Source organism: Bos indicus x Bos taurus, chromosome 24 (assembly GCF_003369695.1).
Source record: "Bos indicus x Bos taurus breed Angus x Brahman F1 hybrid chromosome 24, Bos_hybrid_MaternalHap_v2.0, whole genome shotgun sequence".
NCBI classification, from domain to species: domain Eukaryota; kingdom Metazoa; phylum Chordata; class Mammalia; order Artiodactyla; family Bovidae; genus Bos; species Bos indicus x Bos taurus.
The window spans coordinates 62,231,009-62,256,195 of record NC_040099.1 but is presented as its reverse complement, the minus strand read 5'-3'; the positions used below and the strand labels follow the sequence as shown (position 1 = coordinate 62,256,195).

The following is a 25,187-nucleotide window of genomic DNA, read 5'->3' as shown; positions in this document are numbered from 1 at the left end:
TGGTTTTTCCAGTAGTCATGTATGGATGTGAGAGTTGGACTATAAAAAAAGCTGAGCACTGAAGAATTGATGCTTTTGAACTGTGGTGTTGGAGAAGACTCTTGAGAATCCCTTGGACTGCAAGGAGATTCAACCAGTCCATCCTAAAGGAGATCAGTCCTGAGCGTTCATTGGAAGGACTGATGCTGAAGCTGAAACTCCAATACCTTGGCCATCTAATGTGAAGAACTGACTCATTGGAAAAGACCCTGAAGCTGGGAAAGATTGAGAGCAGGAGGAGAGGGGGACGACAGAGGATGAGATGGTTGGATGGCATCACCGACTCGATGGACATGAGTTTGAGTGAACTCTGGGAGTTGGTGATGGGCAGGGAGGCCTGGCGTGCTGCAGTCCATGGGGTCGCAAATAGTCTCACATGATGAGCGACTGAACTGAATGGCTGATATCGTGTCCATCAGTGGCCATGCCCACTTTGTGCTCCTGCATAATAGGTATTTGGAAAGTATGATCAAACACAGGACAACACTGGACCCCCCGGCAGTCCAGTGGGTGAGACCCCATACTCCCAGTGCAGAGGTGCAGAGAGTGTGTGTTTGATCCCTGGTCAGGGAACTGAGATCACATGGCCAAAAAAAATAAAATAAAATAAAAGTGGTTTATTTTTCAAAGCAGGGAGCAGAGTCCAGTAGCTTGATGAAAGCTTCAACCTTTTAAATCCAATGTGAAAGTGAAAGCCTCTCAGTCGTATCAAACTGTTTGCGATCCCATGGACTCTACAGTCCATGGAATTCCCCAGGCCAGAACACTGGAGTGGGTAGTCTTTCCCTTCTCCAGGGGATCTTCCCAACCCAGGGACCAAACACAGGTCTCCCTGAATTCCTCATGGCAAGTGGATTTTTTTACCAGCTGAGCCACAAGGTGCTGCTGCTGCTGCTGCTAAGTCACTTCAGTCGTGTCCGACTCTGTGCGACCCCATAGATGGCAGCCCACCATGCTCCCCCGTCCCTGGGCTTCTCCAGGCAAGAACACTACTAGGTATAAAAAAAATGCAAATACACATTGTACAGCACAGGAAATACAATCAATATTTTATAAAGACTCTATATGGAGTATAACCTATAAAAATATTGAATTACTATATTGCACTCCTGAAACCAATATAATATTGTAAGTCAACCATGCTTCAGTTAAAATAAGTAAATAGATATAAATAAATGGAGGCTTTTACAGTGTGTGCATTATATCTCAACAAAGCTGTTATTTTTTTAAAAGGAAAAAGAAATGGTATGGATTATAATTTTTAATAAGTATAATTAACAGTGTGCTCTAACTTGTTTAGTCAAAGTCAACCAAACCAAAAAGGGCTGGGTTGGATGTTCTACATGAGATAGTTGAAGGCAAAACATTGCTAAAAAGTATGGTGTATCCCTTTTAGTTGTACCTATACTGAGAGTTCTCTGCAAGCTAATTCCAAGAATCAGAAAGCTGACTATAAATCCCATCCCTTCCTTAAGGGTTGGAGACTCTGCCATAGAAAAGAATCATCTTAGTTTCCTTGTGTAAGATAAAGAAGAGAAAAGGATGATCCACCTTGAATATTTCAGGATTTTCCACTTTGATTGTTTGGTTGGTTAGGGTGAACTCTGAAGCACTCTCATTAACCTCCAGCATGGCCTTGTGTATTATCTTGGAGACCCCAAGGCCTCCTCCTGCAATTATGCCAGACAAGTTAGCCCTCGAGCGGTCAAAGACATCCCCCATTCCCAGAGCCGCCAGTACGGGCGCCAGGTCTTCAGGGAACCCCTTGAGCCTGAGCTGCGGCAAGTACAGGACCACAGCTGTGTCTTTCATGTTGCCTGAGCTTATCCAGTTATTGAGTTTCTCAGGAGTGATCTCTCTGATAACCTATGGGAAAGAAAGAAAGAAGAAAAATATGAACATCTGTTTTTTTTAGAAAATAAAATTACACCAAAATGTGAAATATCCTAAGGACTAGATGTGAGGCTGTAAATAGATGAAGCTACTTCTCATTGTTTGGAAAGCAGAATCTGTAAGAATAAGTGGGGAAAGTGCAACCACGATCAATAACTGAATAAGAGGCATGCAGCCCTGGGATCTATGCCTGGGCACACCATCCGAGAGTTACTTGGAAAAGCAATAACTTATCACAGGGAACATTTACTTTTGTTTCTCTCATGGTCCCTCTCTAAGCTGCGCTATTTGTGTATTATAACAATAAAATTTATATGTGTGCCTACCCTTCCTTTTGGCCACATTAAAAGGCGTCTTTGGAACCTGAGATCTTCAGATTCTGAGGATATAAGTTGTAATTCTGGGCTGTTGTTTTTGTTGCTGTTAGTTGCTCAGTCATGTCTGACCTTTTGTGACCCCCTGGACTGTAGCCCTCCAGGCTCCTCTATCCATGGGATTTCCCAGGCAAGAATACTAGAATTGGTTGCCATTTCCTCCTCCAGGGGATCTTCCTGACCCAGTGATGGAACCTGCAATCTCCTGCTTTGGCAGGTGGATTCTTTACCACTGAGCCACCTGGAAAGCCCAATTCTAGGCCGACCAATGTGAATTTCTACCTCAACTCCAACCAGAATTCTCATTAGTCAGACATCCATAGGGACTGAATTTGTATCAAACTAACATTTCTGGATCATTAGAATCAATTAATCTCAAATGTGAAAAAGATCGTAGAGGAGGCCCTTCAAGGAGCATCTGAGACACCCACCAGCATCCGCTTGAGAAGTCCTGACATCGACCGCCCACTTCTTTATAAACAGCCTGGTTTGGTGGCTGCACAGCTCAGCTTGCAAGAAAGACCTCTCCCATTTTGACCATAAATCTGCTTCCCTGTAATTGGTACCTATCAGTTTTAATTCTCACTCTGGGAACTACAAAAAAATTAGTCCATTTCTTCTTTCATGTGACAACTAAATATTTTAATACAGTCAACCTACTCCCTAAACCACCGTCCCTTTTCTCATTCATCCCTCAATTCCCTTGGTCCGAAAGAGGTGCTGATACATAACACATAAAAACTACATGTAAAGTAGCAACTCATGAAGATGGACGAGGACGCATGTGCCTGTGCTTTCAAAACTTAACCTAAAACCGTTAGAAGTAACATACCCTAGTGTGGGGGTGCTTTATTGGGGATTATTTTGCTTTTTAGGTGCACATAGCCACTTCTTAGCCTTTTGGCTTAGATCAAGCATAGTATGGGGGCTTCCGGGGTAGCACAGCGGTAGAGAATCCACCTGCCAATGCAGGAGACGCAAGAGATGCATATTCAATCCCCAGGTTGGGAAGGTCCCCTGGAGGAGGTCGTGGCAACCCACTCCAATATTCTAGCCTGGAGAATCCCACGGACAGAGGAGCCTGGTGAGCTAGAGTCCATGGGATCACAGAGAGTAGAACATGACTAAGCATGCAGCACTGCATTAAGTATAAGCAGTTATTTGGAATCTCCAGCTTCCTGCATGTGTAATTTTCAAGCACAGACCCTTTTCTGGTGTCTGTGGCTGCAAAGACTGAGTGGTTTACCTGTCCCAGACTGGCATCCTTGCTGGGTAGGATGATGACCATACTCAGGCGATCCTCCACATCGGGCAGCTCCAGAACCTGCCCTGGAGGCTCTGTGATGGAGCCCAGTTTCAAGTGCCCTTGCAGACGCATCATCTGGACAGATGTGCTCTGAGACTATAAAAGTAACAACAGTGAGATGAAAAAGCCAGCTCCTTTCTGTGTTTCCATTTAAAGCATGAGGAATTTACATCTTATCCTCCAAAGTTTCCCACAAGGAGTGACCAAACCAAAATCTATCCATCTTGCCACAGAAATATCCATGATTGATCACTGTTGTACTTACTGAAAGGGGAGTGGTAGCCTAAATTAAGTAGCTACTGAAGTGCAAAGTGTTTATGCCTTTCAATATATTATTTTTAGTCAAGTGTATATTTTTGATGCCCAGAAGCAGTTAATTTACATCAAAGAGTTGAGAAATAAGCATCATAAGATCTTATCAGGATAACCATTTTTTAAAAGTCAAACAGGTCCTTTAAGAACATAATTTAGTGTCTTTCCAGCTCAAGTACTGACTAATCTGGACCAATTTACAGCATTGGGTTGCAAATTACAAAATAGCTACAAAATATTAATAGCAAAGCACATAACAATGGGCTAAGTGAATTCCACATATTGAGGTCAGTTAAAGAAATTTAGTTATGACCATAACCTTATTTTATGTTTTTCTCTTTGAAAGGCTAGTCATAACATAAAGATAGCTGCATCATGTAAACCAAATGGACCAGATTTTCCTGTGAAAATAAAGATTTTGACATTAACTTGTCAGATTCTGACTTGTTTCCTCTAGAAAGTCTGCTTGCTTTGGGATATGTTTGCCCTTTTAAGTAGCTCTCTGTGATCCCTATTAAAATCTCCTTTCCATCTTCCTTATACTATGGTCCCCAAACTTGGGTAATCTTTGGAAGGACCTACACGACTTAGCAGCAGCAGCAGCACACGGGTTACTTAAAAATACAACTACTCAAGCACTTCTTGCAAATCAGAATCTCCAGGAATGTGGCCCTGGTATTTTCATTAAAAAAAAAAAAAAAAACCCACAACTTGTAATAGCAATATAGTTTCACTATATGTCCAATGACCTCAATATCTGATGACAATATTCTTCAGAAAGATAATACTGGATAATTCCAGCTGTGACTAATATGTTTGGTTAGAGAATTATGTTTTCCTTAAAATCATTCACTATTTCTTTTACATGAAAAAGTATTCATGTAATAAGTATTCTAATATACTTATCCAGAAATATAAATCCTCTGTAATTTTATAGTTGGCTGAAAGTTATGACCAACCTAGATAGCATATTCAAAAGCAGAGACATTACTTTGCCAACAAAAGTTCGTCTAGTCAAGGCTATGGTTTTTCCTGTGGTCATGTATGGATGTGAGAGTTGGACTGTGAAGAAGGCTGAGCGCTGAAGAATTGATGCTTTTGAACTGTGGTGTTGGAGAAGACTCTTGAGAGTCCCTTGGACTGCAAGGAGATCCAACCAGTCCATTCCGAAGGAGATCAGCCCTGGGATTTCTTTGGAAGGAATGATGCTGAAGCTGAAACTCCAGTACTTTGGCCACCTCATGCGAAGAGTTGACTCATTGGAAAAGACTCTGATGCTGGGAGGGATTGGGGGCAGGAGGAGAAGGGGACGACAGAGGATGAGATGGCTGGATGGCATCACTGACTCGATGGACGTGAGTCTAAGTGAACTCCGGGAGTTGGTGATGGACAGGGAGGCCGGGCGTGCTGCAATTCATGGGGTCGCAAAGAGTCAGACACGACTGAGCGACTGATCTGATCTGATCTGATGACAAATGTTTAATTGACCAATAATGGCAAGCATTTTTGGAAATATATTTGATAGAGTATATACAACTGACAGTTTAGGAACTCATTTATAATATACAGACCCATTATTTCTTGTTAAATAACAAGTATTATTTTGGTCGCAGCCTGACATTTAGGATATGCTGAGGACACAAAGGAGAGAAGTTGGTGGGACTTTCCTGGTGATCCAGTGGTTAGGAGCCAACGCTTCCGATGCAAGGGGCAAGTGTTCAGTCCCTGATCAAGGAACTAAGATCCCACATGCTGCACAGCATGGCCAAAAAATAAAAACTTTAAAATTTTTTAAATATATTAAGAAGGAAAGAAGTTGGGGAGATTGCGGATAGCAGGACAGCCTACCTAGAAACTTTTTATTTATCTATTTATTTTTAAAATATTTGTTTACTTATTTGGCTGTGCCAGGTTTTACTTGCAGCACACATTATTTTCAGTTGTGCCGTGCGGGATCTAGTTCCCTGACCAGGGATGGAACTTGGGCCCCTGCATTGTGAACATGAAGTCTTAGCCACTGGACCACCAGGAAATCCCAGGAACCATTTATTCTGATTATGAATATTGTTCTCCAGTTTTGCTTAGCCTCTCAAGTTCACACCCACTGTACCATTGACCTACATTGTAAGCATCTATTGCAGTTATTATCGACTACCTGATTTCATTTCCAGTGTGCAGTAAATGAATTGCTTAGCAATGGTTTAATCTTAGCCCAAAGCCCAGACTTGCCTTAAACCTGTCCAAGGTCTATGTTTTATTCCAGTTTTTCAATTATGCAACTGTCATGCTAAATAGAGCAAAATAAAACAAAACTTTCATTTATCTATTAATAAATCTGGACTTTATCTGGTAGGTACTTGGGATAGTCACTTGGAAATTAACCTGCCTAAGGCCAGAAATTATTTAACATATTTTAAGGCAAAATTGCCGGGCACCAACTTTAAGAGAAAAAGCAAATTAAGTCAAGAGTCTACCTCATCCAATCTGAAAGCCATGGCCATAGTTTGGTCTTTTTGAAATGCGTACTTCCAGGCCCCTCTGAAGGAGATGGCATTAATCAGCACCAACTGGTCGGAGGATGTGAGGCTACTGGGGAACAAGAGCTCCTTAACTTCACCTTTGGGAGGAGAAACAGTGAGATTATACATGACTGACCATGCAATGGAAATTGGTTTCATTGGTTTTGCTTTGCATTTTGTCCCATCTTTGAATTTATATTTGTATTAGTAATCGCCACTCAATATCTTCAGGAGAGCCAAGAAGACTTTTGAGCAAATATCTAAATAGTCACAGTTCTGTGGTACTCAAGTGAAGCCATTATTTAAGGCACTAAACTTCAGCCTGACTTGTCACCCCTAAAATGAGCCCAGTCACTGTGTCCAGGGGCCTGGGGCCACTCCCTGGGAGGGTCATGGACGTGAATGGCTATCTGATCTCACTGTCATGTCATGTGTCATGGACCTGTTTGCAAAATGTAGTGCATTTGTGCTTTAAGGAAAATTTGGTTTTGCAAAAATTAAATTAATTAACTAATGTAGAATGCGAAAGAAAGTAAAGTGAGTGTATAGCTTGCTGCTGCTGCTGCTAAGTCGCTTCAGTCATGTCCGACTCTGTGCGACCCCATAGACGGCAGCCCACCAGGCTCCCCCGTCCCTGGGATTCTCCAGGCAAGAACACTGGAGTGGGTTGCCATTTCGTGGAAATGAACAAGCATGATTAATTTATATAACATTAAATTGCCCAGTGAAGAGATGGTTTATAAATACCAATACATTAACCATTTACATTTGACTTTGCTGTGACATTCCTCCTGATACCATCCTATGTTAAAAGCAATGACTATCTGAGTCAGTGGTTTTACAGATCAATTCTATTATCCAATGATTTTCTACTATAATCAAACAAAAGAAATAACTGGGAAAGTTGCAGGAGAAAGACTTGACCTTTTATGCCTCCTCACTTCTCAAGCGGAGAAGGCAGTGGCACCCCACTCCAGTACTCTTGCCTGGAAAATCCCATGGATGGAGGAGCCTGGAAGGCTGCAGTCCATGGGGTTGCTGAGGGTTGTACACTACTGAGCGACTTCACTTTCACTTTTCACCTTCATGCATTGGAGAAGGAAATGGCAACCCCCTCCAAGTGTTCTTGCCTGGAGAATCCCAGGGATGGGGGAGCCTGGTGGGCTGCCATCTATGGGGTCGCACAGAGTTGGACACGACTGAAGTGACTTAGCAGCAGCAGCAGCAGCACTTCTCAAGAGTAAAATTGATAAGATGTTAGGAACTTTCATTTTATGAAATGGAAAAAGTCTTGAGATATTTAACACCTGGTACTAGAATAACCAGTTATCCACATGGAAGGAAGAACCATTCCCCCTCTTTCTCATCCTACATTAAAATCACTAAAATATGATTTCATTTGTATTAAAGAGCAGAAAAAAACAAAAGCTGATCTAGGAAAAAAATAGCTGTGAAGGACCCTGAAGGCATCTAGTGCCACCCATCCAGGTCAGGTGGATCATAAACCTAAATGTAAGCACTGAAGGAATAAATCCAGTAAAAGAAAACAGAGAATATCTTTGTGACCTTCAGTTCAGTCACTCAGTTGTGTCCAACTCTTTGGGACCCCATGAATTGCAGCACGCCAGGCCTCCCTGTCCATCACCAACTCCTGGAGTTTACCCAAACTCATGTCCATCGAGTCGGTGATGCCATCCAGCCATCTCATCCTCTGTTGTCCCCTTCTCCTCCTGCCCCCAATCCCTCCCAGCTTCAGAGTCTTTTCTGATGAGTCAACTCTTTGCATGAGGTGGCCAAAGTACTGGAGTTTCAGCTTTAACATCATTCCTTCCAAAGAACACCCAGGGCTGATCTCCTTTAGAATGGACTAGTTGGATCTCTTTGCAGTCCAAGGGACTCTCAAGAGTCTCCTCCAACACCACAGTTCAAAAGCATCAATTCTTCGGTGCTCAGTTTTCTTCACAGTCCAACTCTCGCATCCATACGTGACCACTGGAAAAACTATAGCCTTGACTAGACGGACCTTTGCTGACAGAGCAATGTCTCTGCTTTTCAATATGCTATCTAGGTTGGTCATAACTTTTCTTCCAAGGAGTAAGCCTCTTTTAATTTCATGGCTGCAGTCACCATCTGCAGCGATTTTGGAGCCCCCAAAAATAAAGTCTGACACTGTTTCTACTGTTTCCCATCTATTTCCCATGAAGTGATGGGACCGGATGCCATGATCTTTGTTTTCTGAATGTTGAGCTTTAAGACAACTTTTCCACTCTGCTCTTTCACTTTCATCAAGAGGCTCTTTAGCTCCTCTTCACTTTCTGCCATAAGGGTGGTGTCATCTGCATATTTGAGATTATTGATATTTCTCCAGGCAATCTTGATTCCAGCTTGTGTTTCTTCCAGTCCAGAGTTTCTCATGATGTACTCTGCATAGAAGTTAAATAAGCAGGGTGACAATATACAGCCTTGACGAACTCCTTTTCCTACTGGAACCAGTCTGTTGTTCCATGTCCAGTTCTAACTGTTGCTTCCTGACCTGCATACAAATTTCTCAAGAGGCAGGTCAGGTGGTCTGGTATTCCCATCTCTTTGAGAATTTTCCACAGTTTATTGTGTTCCACACAGTCAAAGGCTTTGGCATAGTCAATAAAGCAGAAATAGATGTTTTTCTGTAACTCTCTTGCTTTTTCCATGATCCAGTGGATGTTGGCAATTTGATCTCTGCTTCCTCTGCCTTTTCTAAAGCCAGCTTGAACATCTGAAAGTTCACAGTTTGCATACCTCTGAAGCCTGGCTTGGAGAATTTTGAGCATTACTTTACTAGCGTGTGAGATGAGTGCAATTGTGCAGTGTATGAGCATTCTTTGGCATTGCCTTTCTTTGGGATTGGAATGAAAACTGACCTTTTCCAGTCCTGTGGCCACTGCTGAGTTTTCCAAATTTCCTGGCATACTGAGTGCAGCACTTTCACAGCATCATCTTTCAGGATTTGAAATAGCTCAACTGAAATTCCATCACCTCCACTAGCTTTGTTCGTAGTGATGCTTTCTAAGGCCCACTTGACTTCATACTCCAGGATGTCTGGCTCTAGGTGAGTGATCATACCATCATGATTATCTTGGTCGTGAAGATCTTTTTTGTACAGTTCTTCTGTGTACTCTTGCCACCTCTTCTTAATATCTTCTGCTTCTGTTAGGTCCATACCATTTCTGTCCTTTATCGAGTCCATCTTTGCATGACATGTTCCCTTGGTAACTCTAATTAGGTAAGCAAAAATTCCTTAGAAAATACACAGAAAGCACAAACCATTGATAAACTGGACTTCATTTAAAGTTAGAAACTTCTGCTCATCAAAAATACAGTGAACAAAATAAGTACAGAGACTAAGAGAAAATATTAGCAGCACAGGCGTCTAACAAAATATTTGTACCCAGAATATGTAAAGAATTCTTGCAACTCAATAATAAAAAGTAAATAATCCAATCAAAAATGAACAAATAAATTGAACAGAGCTTCATAAATTAAGATATATTAAAGACCAACAGTCACTGAAAAAGAAGCTCAATATTTATAGTCACCAGAGAAATGCAAATAAAGACCACAATGAGAGTTAAATGAAAAGTTAGTAAATCTAAGTTAGTAAATGAAAAGTAGTTAAATCTACTGAAAGAGTTAAATGAAAAGTATTTACAACACCAAAAATCAGAGAGGATTTGGAGTAACTGGAATTTTCATACAGTCCTGGTGAGAATGTAAACAGTTCAGCCACTTGAGAAATCTATTTGGCAGTTGCTTAAGAAGTTAATGAAATTAAAAGACGCTTACTCCTTGGAAGGAAAGTTATGACCAACCTCGACAGCATGTTCAAAAGTAGAGACATTACTTTGCCAACAAAGGTCCGTCTAGTCAAGGCTATGGTTTTTCCAGTGGTCATGTATGGATATGAGAGTTGGACTGTGAAGAAAACTGGGCACTGAAGAATTGATGCTTTTGAACTGTGGTGTTGGAGAAGACTCTTGGGAGTCCCTTGGACTGCAAGGAGATCCAACCATTCCATTCTACAGGAGATCAGTCCTGGGTGTTCATTGGAAGGACTGATGCTAAAGCTGAAACTCCAATACTTTGGCCACCTCATGCGAAGAGTTGACTCATCGGAAAAGACTCTGATGCTGGGAGGGATTGGGGGCAGGAGGAGAAGGGGACGACAGAGGATGAGATGGCTGGATGGCATCATTGACTCGATGGACATGACTTTGGGTGAACTCCAGGAGTTGGTGATGGACAGTGAGGCCTGGTGTGCTGCAATTCATGAGGTGGCAAAGAGTCGGACGCAACTGAGCTACTGAACTGAACTAAGAAGTTAAACATCCATCCATATGGTCTAAGACTTAGAATTTATGCCAAGTATTTACTCAAAAGAAATGAAAAAAAAAATGAATGCAAAAGCTTTTTACAAAAGTGTTCATAGTAACACTATTTATAATAGCTCAAAACTAGATATAACCCAGATATCCAACAAGAAGAAAAAGGATAAACAAACTGGTATATTCATACAGTGGAATATTTCTCAGCAATAAAAAGGCATGAGCCACTGATGTATCCAAATACATGAATGAAAAAACACAAAACAGCACATCCTGTAATAATCACTTATTGGAGCTTTAGGTAAGATTAACCTGTGATGTAGAAGAAAATCACTGGGTGCTCGGGAACGGATGTGGAAGAAATTTTCAGGGTAAAGGAAATGCTCTGTGTCATGATATACATTTGTCAAAACTGCCTGAATAAATGTTTTAAGATCTGAGCATGTCACTGAATGTGATCACACCTGAAAGAAAAAGAAGAGAAAGAAGACGGCGTAGATCTCCTACCTTTTGTCTTATTTTCAATCTGTTCATTAATCTGTATTCTGGCTTCTTCTAAGTGATTTTTGAAATCCAGATTTTCAGGTCTTAGTTTATATAATTGTTTAATACAGTCTACATATGTCTATAAAATGAGCATAGAAAAAGAAAAGACATAGCATATAAATTGAGATTTTAAAACATTTAGATCATACTTGGTAGGAATTATATGAAGGGGGGAAAATATATTAAATATTATAATGCAGGTCTAGGTCCAACCTAGTAAAAATATATACAATTTTCATGCTTTCAATGTTTAAATGAAATGAACAAATCACTGCAGGATGTTATTTCATGATAAGAACAATCCTCTTAAGCCTCTGAGATTATACTTTATACTTATAACTGCATAATTAGGATAATCAAATTTAGCATAATTAGAGTCCTCAACTTGGAGTTAAAAATATTAATTCCTCTTTTATTATTGATACAAAAATTTTGTCAGTGTTGTTTTTAATCATAAATTATATAAAATTGTGTTCTTTATGCTTCACCTGGGTCCGTATGAAACACAGTTGAACGTGCGACAAACTTGCATCTGAAAATTAAAGCCCTTTTGCACTTTTTCTATGTGAAATGAAACGTATATATAAAATATATCACACGCTATCTGTCTAAATATAAGAAAAGATAGAATATACATGTATGCAAGCTCAGTTGCTTGGACTCGTGTCCAACTCTTTGTGACCCCATGGACTGTAGACTGCCAGGCTCGTCTGTCCATGGGATTTTCCAGGCAAGAAAACTGGAGTGAGTTAACATTTCCTTCTTCATAATATATATAATATACATTATTTCTTTTATTATTAATAAATATATATCTTGTATCATTATATACATGTAATATCTTTTCTACTTTCTCACCATTGTGATAGCACAAACAATACTAGAATGAATTAAATGAAGACAGAAAGGAAAGACTTCTACCCTACTTATGGAAAAATGTCTTATTTTAACTCACCGGGAGGAAGGGATGGGCTTTTTCTGCAAACAGTCCACTTGCCATGTGGACTTGACTATGGCTGGACTTGCTGATTTCAGAGAGGATTGCTTGAATGAGTGAATGGACTGCTGTATCTTCACACTAAATGGAAGTTTACAAACACTTGAAAACAGGGACCCTGTTCTCACACACGTAAGTATCAACTGAGGCTACACAAGAGGCTCTTGGGTTTGCATTAGGGCAGCTGTGAAAGTGAAAAAGTGAAGTCGCCCAGTTGTGTCCAACTCTGCGACCCCATGCACTGTAGCCTACCACACTCCTCCGTCCATGGGATTTTCCAGCAAGAGTACTGGAGTGGGTTGCCATTTCCTTCTCCAGAGGATCTTCCCCACCCAGGGATTGAACCTGGGTCTCCCACATTGTAAGCAGATGCTTTACCATCTGAGCCACCAGGGAAGTCCAGGACATGTTGTAGCAGAATAAAAACAGATTCGAAGAGTAATTCTACCACTAGGATGTATGGAAATGTTTGCCTTTCACCAAGCAGAGTGGCCTGATGATCTGGTAACAGTGCATCACAATCATCTTACCAGCGTGAGGGCCCTGCTAGGCCTCTTCCCTGGTCAGAGCTTGCCCTGTCTCCTCCACAAGACGGCCCAGAGCACATATATCAGTACTGACGTATTTAATATAGTTTCTGTCAGGAAAAATGTTTTTCTGTATTTTGTAATAAAGGAGAATTCTGAGCAATAAAGTTTGGTCTTAGTAGCCCCACCATAGGTACTAGTGAGAAAGTCACACCTAAAATGCTACAGAAGGGATACATTACAAATTTCCCCTAAAAATTAGCAATATGGAAAAACATTGAACACTAAAACTTATAAAGACAAGCTATAGAGAAGGAAATGGCAACCCACTCCAGTATTCTTTGCCTGGAGAATCCCATGGACACAGGAGCCTGGTGGGCTATAGTCCATGGGGTCGCAAGAGTCAGACACGACTTAGCGACTAAACCACCACCACCATCTTTAGCTAAAGTGAGAGTGTTAGTTGTTCAGTCATGTCTGGCTTTTTGTGACCCCATGGAATGTGGCCTGCCGGGCTCCTCTGTCCATGGCATTCTCCAGGCAAGAATATTGGAGTGGGTTGCCATTCCCTTCTCCAGGGGATCTTCCCAACCCAGGGATCGAGCCCAGATCTTCTGCTTGGCAGGCAGATTCTTTACCATCTGAGCCACCATTTCCCCCCAGATGATATATTTATACCTAGTGAGCACTGACCCTGGGCAGGCGCTGTTTGAAGCACTTCTGTTGCCTGAGTAGACTTGGGGGTTCCATCCTGAAAACTCTTTGAGAATAATCTCTCTTCTGCTGCTTTTCTTTAAAGGCTGGGGCTCTACCTCAAATTTTTGACAGTTCTCATTTTCTCATCTCTTATTTCAAAATTTCAGCATGATTATTTTAAAACAGCAAACCTAGAAGGTTGACTGTGTCAATATGAAAGTGAAAGGCTCAAAGCATGTCTGGAATAAATACTCTGTTTTATTGCCTGAAGCCTTTAGTCCTCATGGACTGAAAAGAGACTGCTATAAGAGAAGTAAAAGGGAAAGTAAGAATTATATCTACCCTTGTGTTCGAAGAATTTGCAGTTCTTGTTAACTCATTCAAGTGCAGCACCTACAATAGGAAACAAAGAATCTGTGTCAAAGCATAAGCAAATACCTCTCCTTAAGACCAGGGGTGTGTGAGTGTGTCTGCGTGTGTATGAATGTGTGTGCTCAGTCATGGCCAACTCTTTGCTATTGAACCTGTGTCTCTTGCATCTCCTGCATTGGCAGGCAAATTCTTTACCACTAGCATCACCTGGGAAGCCCCTCCCCCCATATAGAAATCACTTTCTTGCTATAAATGTTAAGCTCTTACATTTTTACGAACTTTCTATGATTCAGACCATCTTTCTTCTCATCTGCATATTAGTTTTGCTCCTCATTTTTTTAAAAAATGGAAGTCTCTTATTTGTTTTTTTTTTAAAAGAAGTCCCTAGATTATGAAGCAATACGTCTTATGACACAGGAGTGTATGCTTGCAGTCGTGTCCAACTCTTTGCTATGCCATGTACTGTAGCCCACCAAGCTCTTCTGTCCATGGGATTTCCCAGGGAAGAACACTGGAGTGGGTAGCCATCCAGCGTTCAAACATGGCAGATTCTTTACTGTCTGAGCCACCGCAGAAGCCTTTTTAAAAAAAAAAAAAGATGTCAAAGAGGACAGATGAGTTTTTAAAAGAAAACTCTTCATGTGCTCTTAAGCAGAAGTCTAACCATTGAAGTGTTAAAGACAAGCAGGCACTGACTAGTACTCATCTTTGTGGGCAGAAGGCAAACTTTGAGACAGAATGAAACCTGAACGTTTAGAAGAGTGTTTCAAAATCAGTTCAGGCTTAATAATTTCTATTGTCACTTAATTTGTTCATCCCTACCTTCCCAGTTGTGAAACATAGTACGAACCCAACAAGTATTTGTTGAATGAAGAACAAATAGTTGTATGGATAAAGAAATGGATCTTAATTTATTTGTGGACAATTAATAGCATTGGTTACTCACCGAGCAGACAAGATAATGGATGAATTCACATAATAGGTAATTATTTTTAAATGATTTTTATAAACATTATCTGATTTGACACTCACAGTATCCCCTTGAGATTTCACAGCTTATATCACTTTCTCCACTAAGAATTAATGTTTGCTATAGTCCTGTTGGCTTAAAAGAGGTATAATTATACTTTTCTAAGGAAGGCCTTCATCAGAGAACAACTGAGATAAAACATTGCAATCTCTTCAAATATTTAAAGGGTGAGTACATTTAACTTGTTTTGTGTGATTCCCTAGAGCCTGTCAGGCTACAGTCCACAGAGTCACAAAGAGTTGAACACAACTGAGCACAATCAAGAGCAAGAGAGCCCTAGAATAAAAATGGGGTAAGAAGCAGTAGATAGCAGCAGATATTATAACTTTCTTAACACACATGGAAGAGGACATGATTTGCATGTGTGTGTATCTTTTAAGAACAGAAAAGTGATAAGGGAGCTATGCTTATAAGAAAGGCAAATTTTAACTCAAGGCTAGAAAGAACTTTCTAAAATGTAGAGTTGTCTGATTCTTTTGTTAAAAAGCTAATTCACATTAAACTCTGCCTCATCAGAGGACTTTGCACAATCTCTTGCCTGTTAGGTCCCTGTGTAGACTAAATCATAGAGTGGAGAGTGGGAAATTTATGGTTTATTCCAGTTCTGAGATTGCCTGGTGATCTTCAAATCATAGAGCTTCCCAGGTGGTACAGTGGTAAAGAGTCTGCTTGTGAACGCAGGAGACACAAGAGATGTGGGTTCAAACCCTGGGTTGGGAAGATCCCCTAGAGTAGGAATCCTTCCTTGGTGGTTCAGACTGTAAATAATCTGCCTGAGCCAAGTTCAATCTCTGGATCTGGAAGATCTCCTGGAGAAGGGAATGGCAACTCTCCATTATTTTTGCCTGGAGAATTCCATGGACAGGGGAACCTAGAAAGCTACAGTCCATGGGGATGCACAGAGTCAGACATGACTGAGTGACTAACATTTCCACTTTCTTTCCTGGAGTAGGAATTGGCCACCCATTCCAGTATTCTTGCCTGGAAAATTCTATGCACAAAGGGGCCTTATGGGCTACAGTCCATGAGGGCACAAAAAGTCAGACACGACCGACCCCAAGCACGCTCTCCTATATCATAAGGCATTTTGTTCCATAGTCTAGGGACTTGGCATGCATAGTGCCCCTGATGGTGCTTCAGTGGTGGTCCTCACTCTAATCAAAAGAGAGCATGATGGTTGAACCTAGAATTCTGAGCACTGGACTCAGTCTTTGAGTGTTGTAAAATAATCGTTAACAGGATGAAAATATGAGGAATTTTTCTCCATTTGTATGGAAATCAGCACGGGAGCTTTTTGAATTATTTGATTCCCTTTTAACTCAGAAAAGACAAAGAAGTATTTCTACTCCAGACTCTATCTCTGCCTAACTTGGGCCCTTAACACAATGACCCCACCATCTTTCTGCTTGCAAAACCTCAGGCTTGCACAGGTGTAGACAGAGTCACCTGCTGGCAAGCTCTCACTTTGAAGGGAGGGAGAGGGGAGGGGTGCACGAAGAGAGGAGAGGGGAGGAGAGGTCTGCACGTTCTCATCCCAGGATGGTTTGTAAAGATTCCCAGATCATCCTCATTCTCAGCTAGTCCTCCCTCTCCACAAACATGAATTTATTGAGCATACATTCTGGGTAAGACACTGGAGACCTCTTCACCAATTGCATGGAAATAGAATAAAACTGAACATAAGAGCATTTACATTTACTTTTTCTTGAGTTTAAATGTATTATTAAATTCAGGATTTGACTCCAGCCTTCCAAATTCATTTCCAATTTAAACCTGACTGGAGAGAAGCTTTGTTCCACGAGTCAGTCATTCCCTCTGTAATAAGCAGAGAGATGATTAAGGTATGTTGACAGATGTCTACTAAAGAAATAGTTTTTCTAGTCACCCACAATTATTGGTTGAGTTAAAGCACTGGTGATCTCCTTGGGAAGATAATTGCATAGTCTATAAATCCTTGCAAAATGCTCTTTGTGTGTCCCACAGCAGGAAGGCCCTGGGGACACAAGCAAGCGAAGGGGTTGGGGTGGGGGTGGGGAGTCCCGACTCCCGGGGACCAGGTCGCCCTCGACCATTTACCTCCCTGTTCACCCTCTGCTGCGCCCACTCATCCCCCACCTCTTAGAACAGAGCTATGGGAAATCTGTTTGTCTTTTTGATAGAGCCAATATGAGGTCTTCTCAAGTGAAGGTGAACAGTCTCTTGTGTTTACAGAATTGGGCATCTACGTGTGGGTTAGTCATGTCTGACTCTTTGAAACTCCATGGACTATAGGCCACCAGGCTCCCCTGTCCATGGGATTCTCCAGGCGAGAGTACTAGAGTGGATAGCCATTCCCTTCTCCAGGGGATCTTCCCAACCCAAGGATTGAACCCGGGTCTCCTGGATTGCAGGCAGATTCTTTACCATCTGAGCCACCCAGGAAGCTGCATCTGTGAAATCTCCATAACAAGTCAGGGTTTGAAATTGTCTTTGACTGTCTGTAGACGTGGCTGAAAGTGTGTCTATGACTTACCTTCTCCATCTGGGATGCACTGTTTCCTCTGGCCCCGAAGAGCACCACAGCCAGGGCGGACAGAAGACTCAAGGGAGAAAGGAGCACATTCTCAATCGTGTGGTCACAGCTTATCTCTTTAAAGACATCAAAGCAGAACTGGGCATTTGCCACACTGAGTGAGTCCATTCCTTTACCTGGGGTCTAGAATACAAAAGCACAGGTCGACAATGACAGAAATGTAGGTCAAAATATTGCTATTTCAGTTTATCTCTAATGAGAGTAAGAATTATTTCTAGTTTGTGAACCCTAGATCCTCAAATAGGGTCTTCATGGAAACAAAAAGAATACAGATTTTGGAGTCAAATACATTTCCAACTCTGCCATGTTCTAGCTTTATGTCCCCGGGCAAGTTACTTAAGTTCTCCTGGTTTCTATCTTTTCTTCTGCAAAAGTGGTTAAACAAGAGTTTCCTTATAGGATTAGTGTGAGGATTAAATCATGCACTGTTTGTAAAGCGCCTGGGACTGCATATATTACACGGACAAATATGGCAGTGGCTATGGTCGTTACTGTTACCACTGTTACCATGGTTAGTCCATTCAGTTAAAGTAATGACAAAGAGGACAAGGTTATAATGTTGGTCCCAACGGATACATAACCTCACTTGAGTCAAAAGTACACAAAAGGGACTGACTGAGTGAGACGGTAGGGGCACACCATTCGAAACCCACTTCACCACTAGAAAAACATCTCAAAGTGCTTATCTCCCTTCAGCAGGTTGATGGCACCATCAACACATAATGGAGCATATTATACATACATATGGACTTCCCTGGTCACTCAGTGGTAAAGAAGCCACCTGCAATGCAAGAGACGCAGGAGATGTTGGTTCAATCCCTGGGTGAGGAAAAACCCTGGAGGAGGGCATAGCAGCCCACTCCAGTATTCTTGCCTGGAGAATTCCATGGAGTGAGGAGCCTAGTGGGCTACAGTCCATGGGGTTGCAAAGAGCTGGACATAACTGAAGCAACTGAGCACACACACACACACGTGTGTGTGTGTATTCACATATTATTACTATTTCTTACATATATAATAAATATATAATTTGATGGTGCCATGTGGCATGCAAGATCTTAGTTCCCCGACCAGGGATTGAACCCACACCCAGGAGTGGAAGTTCAGAGTCTTAAGCACTGGACAGCCAAGAATGACCTTATATTTAAATATATATATATGTGTGTGTGCATATATATATGTGTGTGTGTATATATATATATATATATATATATATATATATATATATATACCAGTTGCTTAGTCACTTCTGACTGTTTGCAACCCTATGGACTATAGCCCACCAAGATCCTCTGTCCATGAGGATTACAACTAAATCTTCCCCTATACTTTGTGAGAAATCATCACCAATTACGAAAATCATGGCAAAGAAGAGACAATTTAGTATTTGCATTTTTACCTCGTCTTCAGGTTGGTTACAGTTCTGCTTGGTGAGCTCAGAGCTGTGTCTGCAACACAGAGACTTACACTGCACTCAGCACTCACAGTTTGCTCCTCCTGTGTTCTCAGAATTTCGTTTCACAAGTCATTTTCCTTGCATTGTGAACTGACTTCAAGTATTTATACAAAAGGGTAGAGAGTGAGCCAGCTGATGTATGCATTGTAAAATAGACTGCAACCTTGCGTCAACAGAGTGACCCAAGAAATGCATAGGAAAAAATGAAACATTTAATGGCATGGATTTTATGTAATAAATTAAGTAGCTTTTTAAAATTAGCTATAAAGTGTATGTCTATATTACACACTCTCTCTGGCTATGACAACAATGTATTGGTGTTTAAAAGCTAGACAGAAGGAATTTTGTCTTGAGCACTGGCATCAGGTTTCTTTTCTGACTCCTACAATGAGACATAGTGAATGAAATGCTCTTCTGTCTGGCATGGAGGCGGCCAGGAACAGAGTAATCCTCATTGAATAAGAATTTCAAACCTACCTCATGATAAACAAAGGGAGGATTCCCACACGGAGTGACAGATCAGCTGCAGCTCCAACTCAGAGAGAGACCAGTACAGTACCTTAGAATGTTATTGAGGAAGGGGTCTTAGAGAGCATGTCTTCAGAGATTTTCAGTCCCTACTAAGAACTAATTTTTATCCTGTGACCCAGGATATATCTTCAATACTGAACAAAGAATTTCACAAACAAAGCATTGAAAGCAGAACCTCCATATGGTCCAGTAATTTAATTTCTGGGTATTTACTCTAATTCAAAGAGATATACGCACACCAGTGTTCACTGCAGCATTGTTTACAACAACCAAGATATCACAGCAACCTAAATGTCCATGGATAAATGAGTGGATAGAGAAAATGTGTTACTTATAAGCAATGGGATATTCTAAGCTGTAAAGAATGAAGTCTTGGCCATTTGCAGCAACGTGGGTGGATGTAGGAAGTATTATATTAAGTGAAATTGCAGTGAAAGACTAATAAGTTGATCTCAGTCATAGAAGGGATCTAAAAACGGAACAAACCAAATGAAATGAAAACAACTCAGAGTTACAGAAAACTACTGTGCCTTAAAGTATTTCTTCTAAAAATAGACTTTTAAAAAATTTTATTTATAAAGAATCCTTCCAACAAACTATTAGCTAACTCTGCTGCTGCTGCTGCTAAGTCGCTTCAGTCGTGTCCGACTCTGTGCAACCCCAGAGACAGCAGCCCACCAGGCTTCCCCATCCCTGGGATTAACTGGGTACAATTGAAGTGAAATCCAGGCTTGTGTACTAGCAACTTTTTATCAAATTGCACACACACAACACACACACACATATACATAAAGACAGATGCTTTTAGTTTTAAAAACAGTGTCCAAACTATAAATATATGCACAGGAAGAAGAGGCTAATTAATAAAAGAAAAAGATCCAAAGCCATTTTTAAAAAAGAAAAGAGCTAGAATTTAGATCTTTTGTATTTCCATTAAATGACTCTTGATTTGTGTAGGTTTAATCCCAGTGTTGAAAAGATCCCCTGGAAAAGGAAATGGCAACCCACTCCAGTCTTCTTGCCTGGAGAATCCCATGGACAGAGGAGCCTGGAGGGCTATAGTCCATAGCGTCAAAAAGAGTCAGACACAACTGTACATCTAAGTACCCACACATGTGAGAGAAACGGACTTCAAAATGGTGCAAATCTTCTATAGAGCCTCAAGGAAACATACCTTGAATCACACTTCCACCAATTTAGAGAACTTTATATCTCTCATATACAGTCCTGGGGAGAGCTTGGATTCAAGAACAAAAAGCAGGGAGGGGTGTTTCACAATGAGAAAAGAACTTCACAGAGACTGATTAATCTGTATAGATGCTGTTCCCCCAGAGATACAAAGAATGGTCATTTTGTGGCGGGGGCGGGGGGGAAGCAGTTAATAATTCACTAGCTAACTATTCATAGAACCGGGAAATTGTTTGCGAATAAATGTCTGGAGCATTGTTCCATAGTTTATGTGCTATTATTTCCTGTAAACAGTCTCTTAACCAAAGAACACTTGCTGGTTTTTCTTGCCCATAAAGTCCCTGACCTATAAAGGCTCTGATTAATAGCTAGGAGTGAAGGTGTGTGTCCCGTCTATTGTTCTAGATGTTTAAAGGAATATATCATAGTATGTGGTCACCCCTAGAGCCTGAATTTCACAGAACTTGCATCCGTCTAATGGTCCTTGTCTCTTGCATTTGCTTTGTGCTGCAATGAATGGTTCCCACCCAGAATGTCCTCATTTAGGTATATATGGCAGGGATTTTTTAATGACCTGATATTTATTAGATTCTCATAAACATTCATTTTCATTTCTTTACTAAAATTGTCCGTTTTGTGGCCACCCCATGTGGCATGCTTAAAACTCAACATTCAAAAAACAAAGATCATGGCACCTGGTTCCAGCACTTCATGGCAAATAGATGGAGAAATAATGGAAACCATGACAGACTTTATTTTCTTGGGCTCCAAAATCAATGCAGACAGTGACTGCAGCCATGTAATTAAAAGACACTTGCTCCTTGGAAGAAAAGCTATGACCAACCTAGACAACATATTAAAAAGCAGAGACGTTACTTTACCAACAAAGATCCGTTTAGTCAAAGCTATGGTTTTTCCAGTAGTCACGTATGGATGTAAGAGTTGGACCATAAAGAAACCTGATCACTAAAGAATTGATGCTTTTGAACTGCAGTGTTAGAGAAGACTCTTGAGAGTCCCTTGGACTGTAAAGAGATCCAACCAGTCAATCCTAAAGGAAATCAGTCCCGAATGTTCATTGGAAGGACTGATTTTGAAACTGAAGCTCCAATTCTTTGGCCACCTGATGCAAAGAACTGACTCATTAGAAAAGAACCTGATGCTGGGAAAGATTAAAGGCAGGAGAAAAAGGGGACAACAGAGGATGACATGGTTGGATGGCATCACCAACTCAATGGACATGAGTTTGAGCAGGCTTCGGGAGTTGGTGATGGACAGGAAGCCTGGCGTGCTGCAGTCCGTGGGGTCGAAGAGTCAGACACGATTGGGCGACTGAACTGATGTGGCACACAGGATCTCAATTACCCAACAGGCGATAGAACCTTTGCCCTCTGCAGTGGAAGCATGGATTCTTAGCCACTAGACCACCAGGGAAGTCTCTAAAATTGTTCTCTTTTAATTGAAATATAGCTGATTTACAATGTTTCAGGTGTCCAGCAAAATGATTCAATTAAATATGGATTCTTTTTCAGATTTTTTCTACTATTATAGGATATTATTAGATTCATCAGACTTATCACAGTGCCTACAACTTGTGAGCATTGTGACAGCTTTTTCCAGTCTAAGAATCAAACTCTTAGCAGCATTGACAAGTCTAGTCTGAAGAGGTGCACTTGCAAAGAAATACCTTTATTTTTTTTTCTTTTTTTTCTTTTTTTCTTTTAAAGAAATACCTTTAAAGGTGGATTATTTTTTAAATATTTGAAAAGCATTTTGGTCCATCTTTTCTTTCCTCCATGCTTTCCTCTGCATTCTGCATCCTTTTCTCTCCCTCCCAATGCACTGAGAATATATGAGCATGTATTGCTTTGCTTAAATTACAAGCCAAATTAGGCAAAAATTCAAAGGTTTTCTAAAATATATATGTTATACATATTATTTGGGGCTTCCCTGGTGGCTCATATGGTAAAGAATCCACCTGCAATGTGAGAGACCTGGGTTTGATCCCTGAGTTGGAAAGATGCCCTTGAGGAGGGCATGGCAACCCACTCCAGTATTCTTGCCTGGGAGAATCCCATGGACAGAGGGTCCTGCAGGCTACAGTCCATGGGGTCACAAAGAGTCGGACATGACTGAGTGACTAAGTCCAGCATGCATATTATTTATATATATGTATATGTAAGCTTTTTACTACACTTGATAAAAGTTTGTGAAAGAACATTCAAAAAAAAAAAAGAGAGATGGAGTAATTGGAAAACATAAACTAAATGAAATGGAAACACTGAATATGAAATAGAAAAAGTGGAACAAGCTAGATAAAAGATCATCATATAGTTTAATTGTTTTCAAACATGGCCTAAACATTTGGCTAACCAAAAAATTTATGACATTTTGATTCCATTTTGACTTAGTATGAATAAAATGTTAGATTTCTAATAAAAAAATAGATATTCAACAAGCAGCAAAGGTTTACTGTACAGTACAGGAAACTACAATCAATATCTTATAATAACCTATAATGGAAATAATTTCAGAAATAATATATGTGTATATGTATAACTGAATCACTGTTGTGTGCTGGAAACGCTGTAAGTCAACTATACTTCAACAATATATATATTAAAAAATTACAAGCCAAGAATAAATCTCCATATTTTGAAAGATTAGTCACTCTAGCTTCACTTAAGTATGCTGTGTCCAGTACAACGCTGTTCTTGTCTCGGTTCACAAAGCCCCAGGCAAGGAACAAGCAGAAGACAGAGAGGATCGAAGCAAGGTCTCATGGCACCACTAAGTTCTGAAAGTCACAGGTTACCTGCTTTGTCAGGTAAGTTCCCTGAGGCTTTCTCTTCTCAAAAGTGCTGTTGGCATCTACAGTGAGGGTCAGTCTTATTGTTAGACCCATGTTTTTCTAGTCATGGGTCTTCACATAGTCCAGGTTGTCTACTGGGGCAGAAACTAAATATTAGCATCAAGAGATACCCAGATGATTAAAGACACATAATGTTTTTCTCTGTTGAGTAGAATCTGTCAGTCAGTAAAGCATGCACTGGAGAGAAATTAGAAAGGGAGCAGAAGATTACTGTCTTTTCTCTTAGAGAGCTTGTACTTAGGGGAGTGTATTCTTAGAAGAGTTTATGTTATTCTTCTATTACAATGCAAATTGTCAGAAAGTTTATTATTAAGAGAAATAATACCTACCCATATGAAATCAACTGAAAGTCTGCTGCTGCTGCTGCTGCTGCTGCTGCTGCTGCTGCTGCTAAGTCACATCAGTCATGTCCGACTCTGTGCGACCCCATAGACGGCAGCCCACGAGGCTCCCCCGTCCCTGGGATTCTCCAGGCAAGAGCACTGGAGTGGGTTGCTATTTCCTTCTCCAATGCATGAAAGTGAAAAGTGAAAGTGAAGTCGCTCAGTCGTGATTGACTCTTTATGACCCCATGGACCGTAGCCTACCAGGCTCCTCTGTCCATAGGATTTTCCAGGCAAGAGTACTGGAGTGGGGTGCCATTGCCTTCTCCACCTGAAAGTCTAGATGACCCAAACATGAGAACATGTAGTATGTAATTATGAATTTGCCCAAATTTATAAGGGGTGTCATCTTCCAGAAAAGCCTGAAGTCATCAGAGACACTTGGCGTCAATTGGTAAGCATGCTAGAGAAGGGGTGAGCCATGTGAGGTGCTAGAATGTGAGATGAGAAGACTCAGCGTAGCCAAGGCACAGTGAGGTTTGCACTGAAGTCCAAGGCATGTCTTGACAGAGCACAAATCATCTCTGGCAGTTGCTTAATGTCTATGAAACTTATTTTCCTTATGAAATGAGAATAACAATGATAAATAATAATTTCAACCTTACAGGTTTGTAAGGAGAATCGAGATGAGGTCTGAGATCATTTTGTAAGTGATAAGTGGTGGGGGACTTCCCTGGTGGTCCAGTGGTTAAGACTTTATCCTCCAGCGTAGGGGGGTGATTGTTCGATCCCTGATTGGGAAACTAAGATCCCAAATGCCTCAAGGCCAAAAAACCAGAACATAAACAACAGAAGTAATATTGTAACAAATTCAATAAAGACTTTAAAGATAGTTCACATCAAAAAAAGTCTTAAAAAAGTAAAGTAAATAAGCTATGATTATGATGATAATGAAGGTGATGAGGATATTTCTCCTCCTTTCTATTAAGAGTTGTGAGAAAAAGCTTCTTTCTGCTCCTTTAGAAATAGAAACTCCAAGGATGCTCTTCCCCTCACCTCAGACATCATCCCTTTGGTGTGTGTTTAGCAGAACACAGAATGCTCTCAAGGAGCCACGGATGGAGGTGGAAATGAGTATGTGTGGACATGATGTGTTTTGTGAGTCGGCCTGAGTGGAGATCTCCACAAAGAACATGAATGTGGTCAGGTTTTTCAACAATAAAATTACTATGGGTTAATATATGCAAATTGTGTAACCTTATGAATTTAAATC

The 25,187-nt window shown here is 40.8% G+C and overlaps 1 protein-coding gene across 3 annotated transcripts; it reads right to left on the bottom strand.

Moving 5' to 3' along the window:
• Window positions 1–1,239: 1,239 nt before the first annotated feature.
• LOC113882967 (ovalbumin-like) lies at window positions 1,240–24,007 on the bottom strand. 3 transcript variants are annotated; one of them, XM_027526214.1, is made up of 8 exons: window positions 23,921–24,007; window positions 17,485–17,667; window positions 13,913–13,963; window positions 12,306–12,428; window positions 11,312–11,429; window positions 6,399–6,541; window positions 3,553–3,708; window positions 1,240–1,905 (listed from the first exon to the last, which is right to left on the bottom strand). In XM_027526214.1, exons 2-8 carry the CDS (start codon window positions 17,650–17,652, stop codon window positions 1,510–1,512), a joined length of 1,155 nt encoding a protein of 384 aa, XP_027382015.1. In that variant the 5' UTR covers window positions 17,653–17,667; window positions 23,921–24,007; the 3' UTR covers window positions 1,240–1,509. The 3 variants fall into 3 exon arrangements, with proteins under 3 accessions (XP_027382015.1, XP_027382014.1, XP_027382013.1); XM_027526213.1 differs by lacking the exon at window positions 23,921–24,007 and adding an exon at window positions 20,706–20,799; XM_027526212.1 differs by lacking the exon at window positions 23,921–24,007 and adding an exon at window positions 18,944–19,061.
• Between the last annotated feature and the right edge of the window lie 1,180 nt (window positions 24,008–25,187).

Coding starts and splice junctions, on each gene's coding strand:
- LOC113882967 (XM_027526214.1), bottom strand. CDS start 17,652: ATGGACTCACTCAGTGTGGCAAATGCCCAGTTCTGCTTTGATGTCTTT. Junction 13,964..17,484: donor GTGCATCCCAGATGGAGAAG/GTAAGTCATAGA, acceptor TTCCTATTGTAG/GTGCTGCACTTGAATGAGTT. Junction 11,430..12,305: donor AAGCCCATCCCTTCCTCCCG/GTGAGTTAAAAT, acceptor CTCATTTTATAG/ACATATGTAGACTGTATTAA.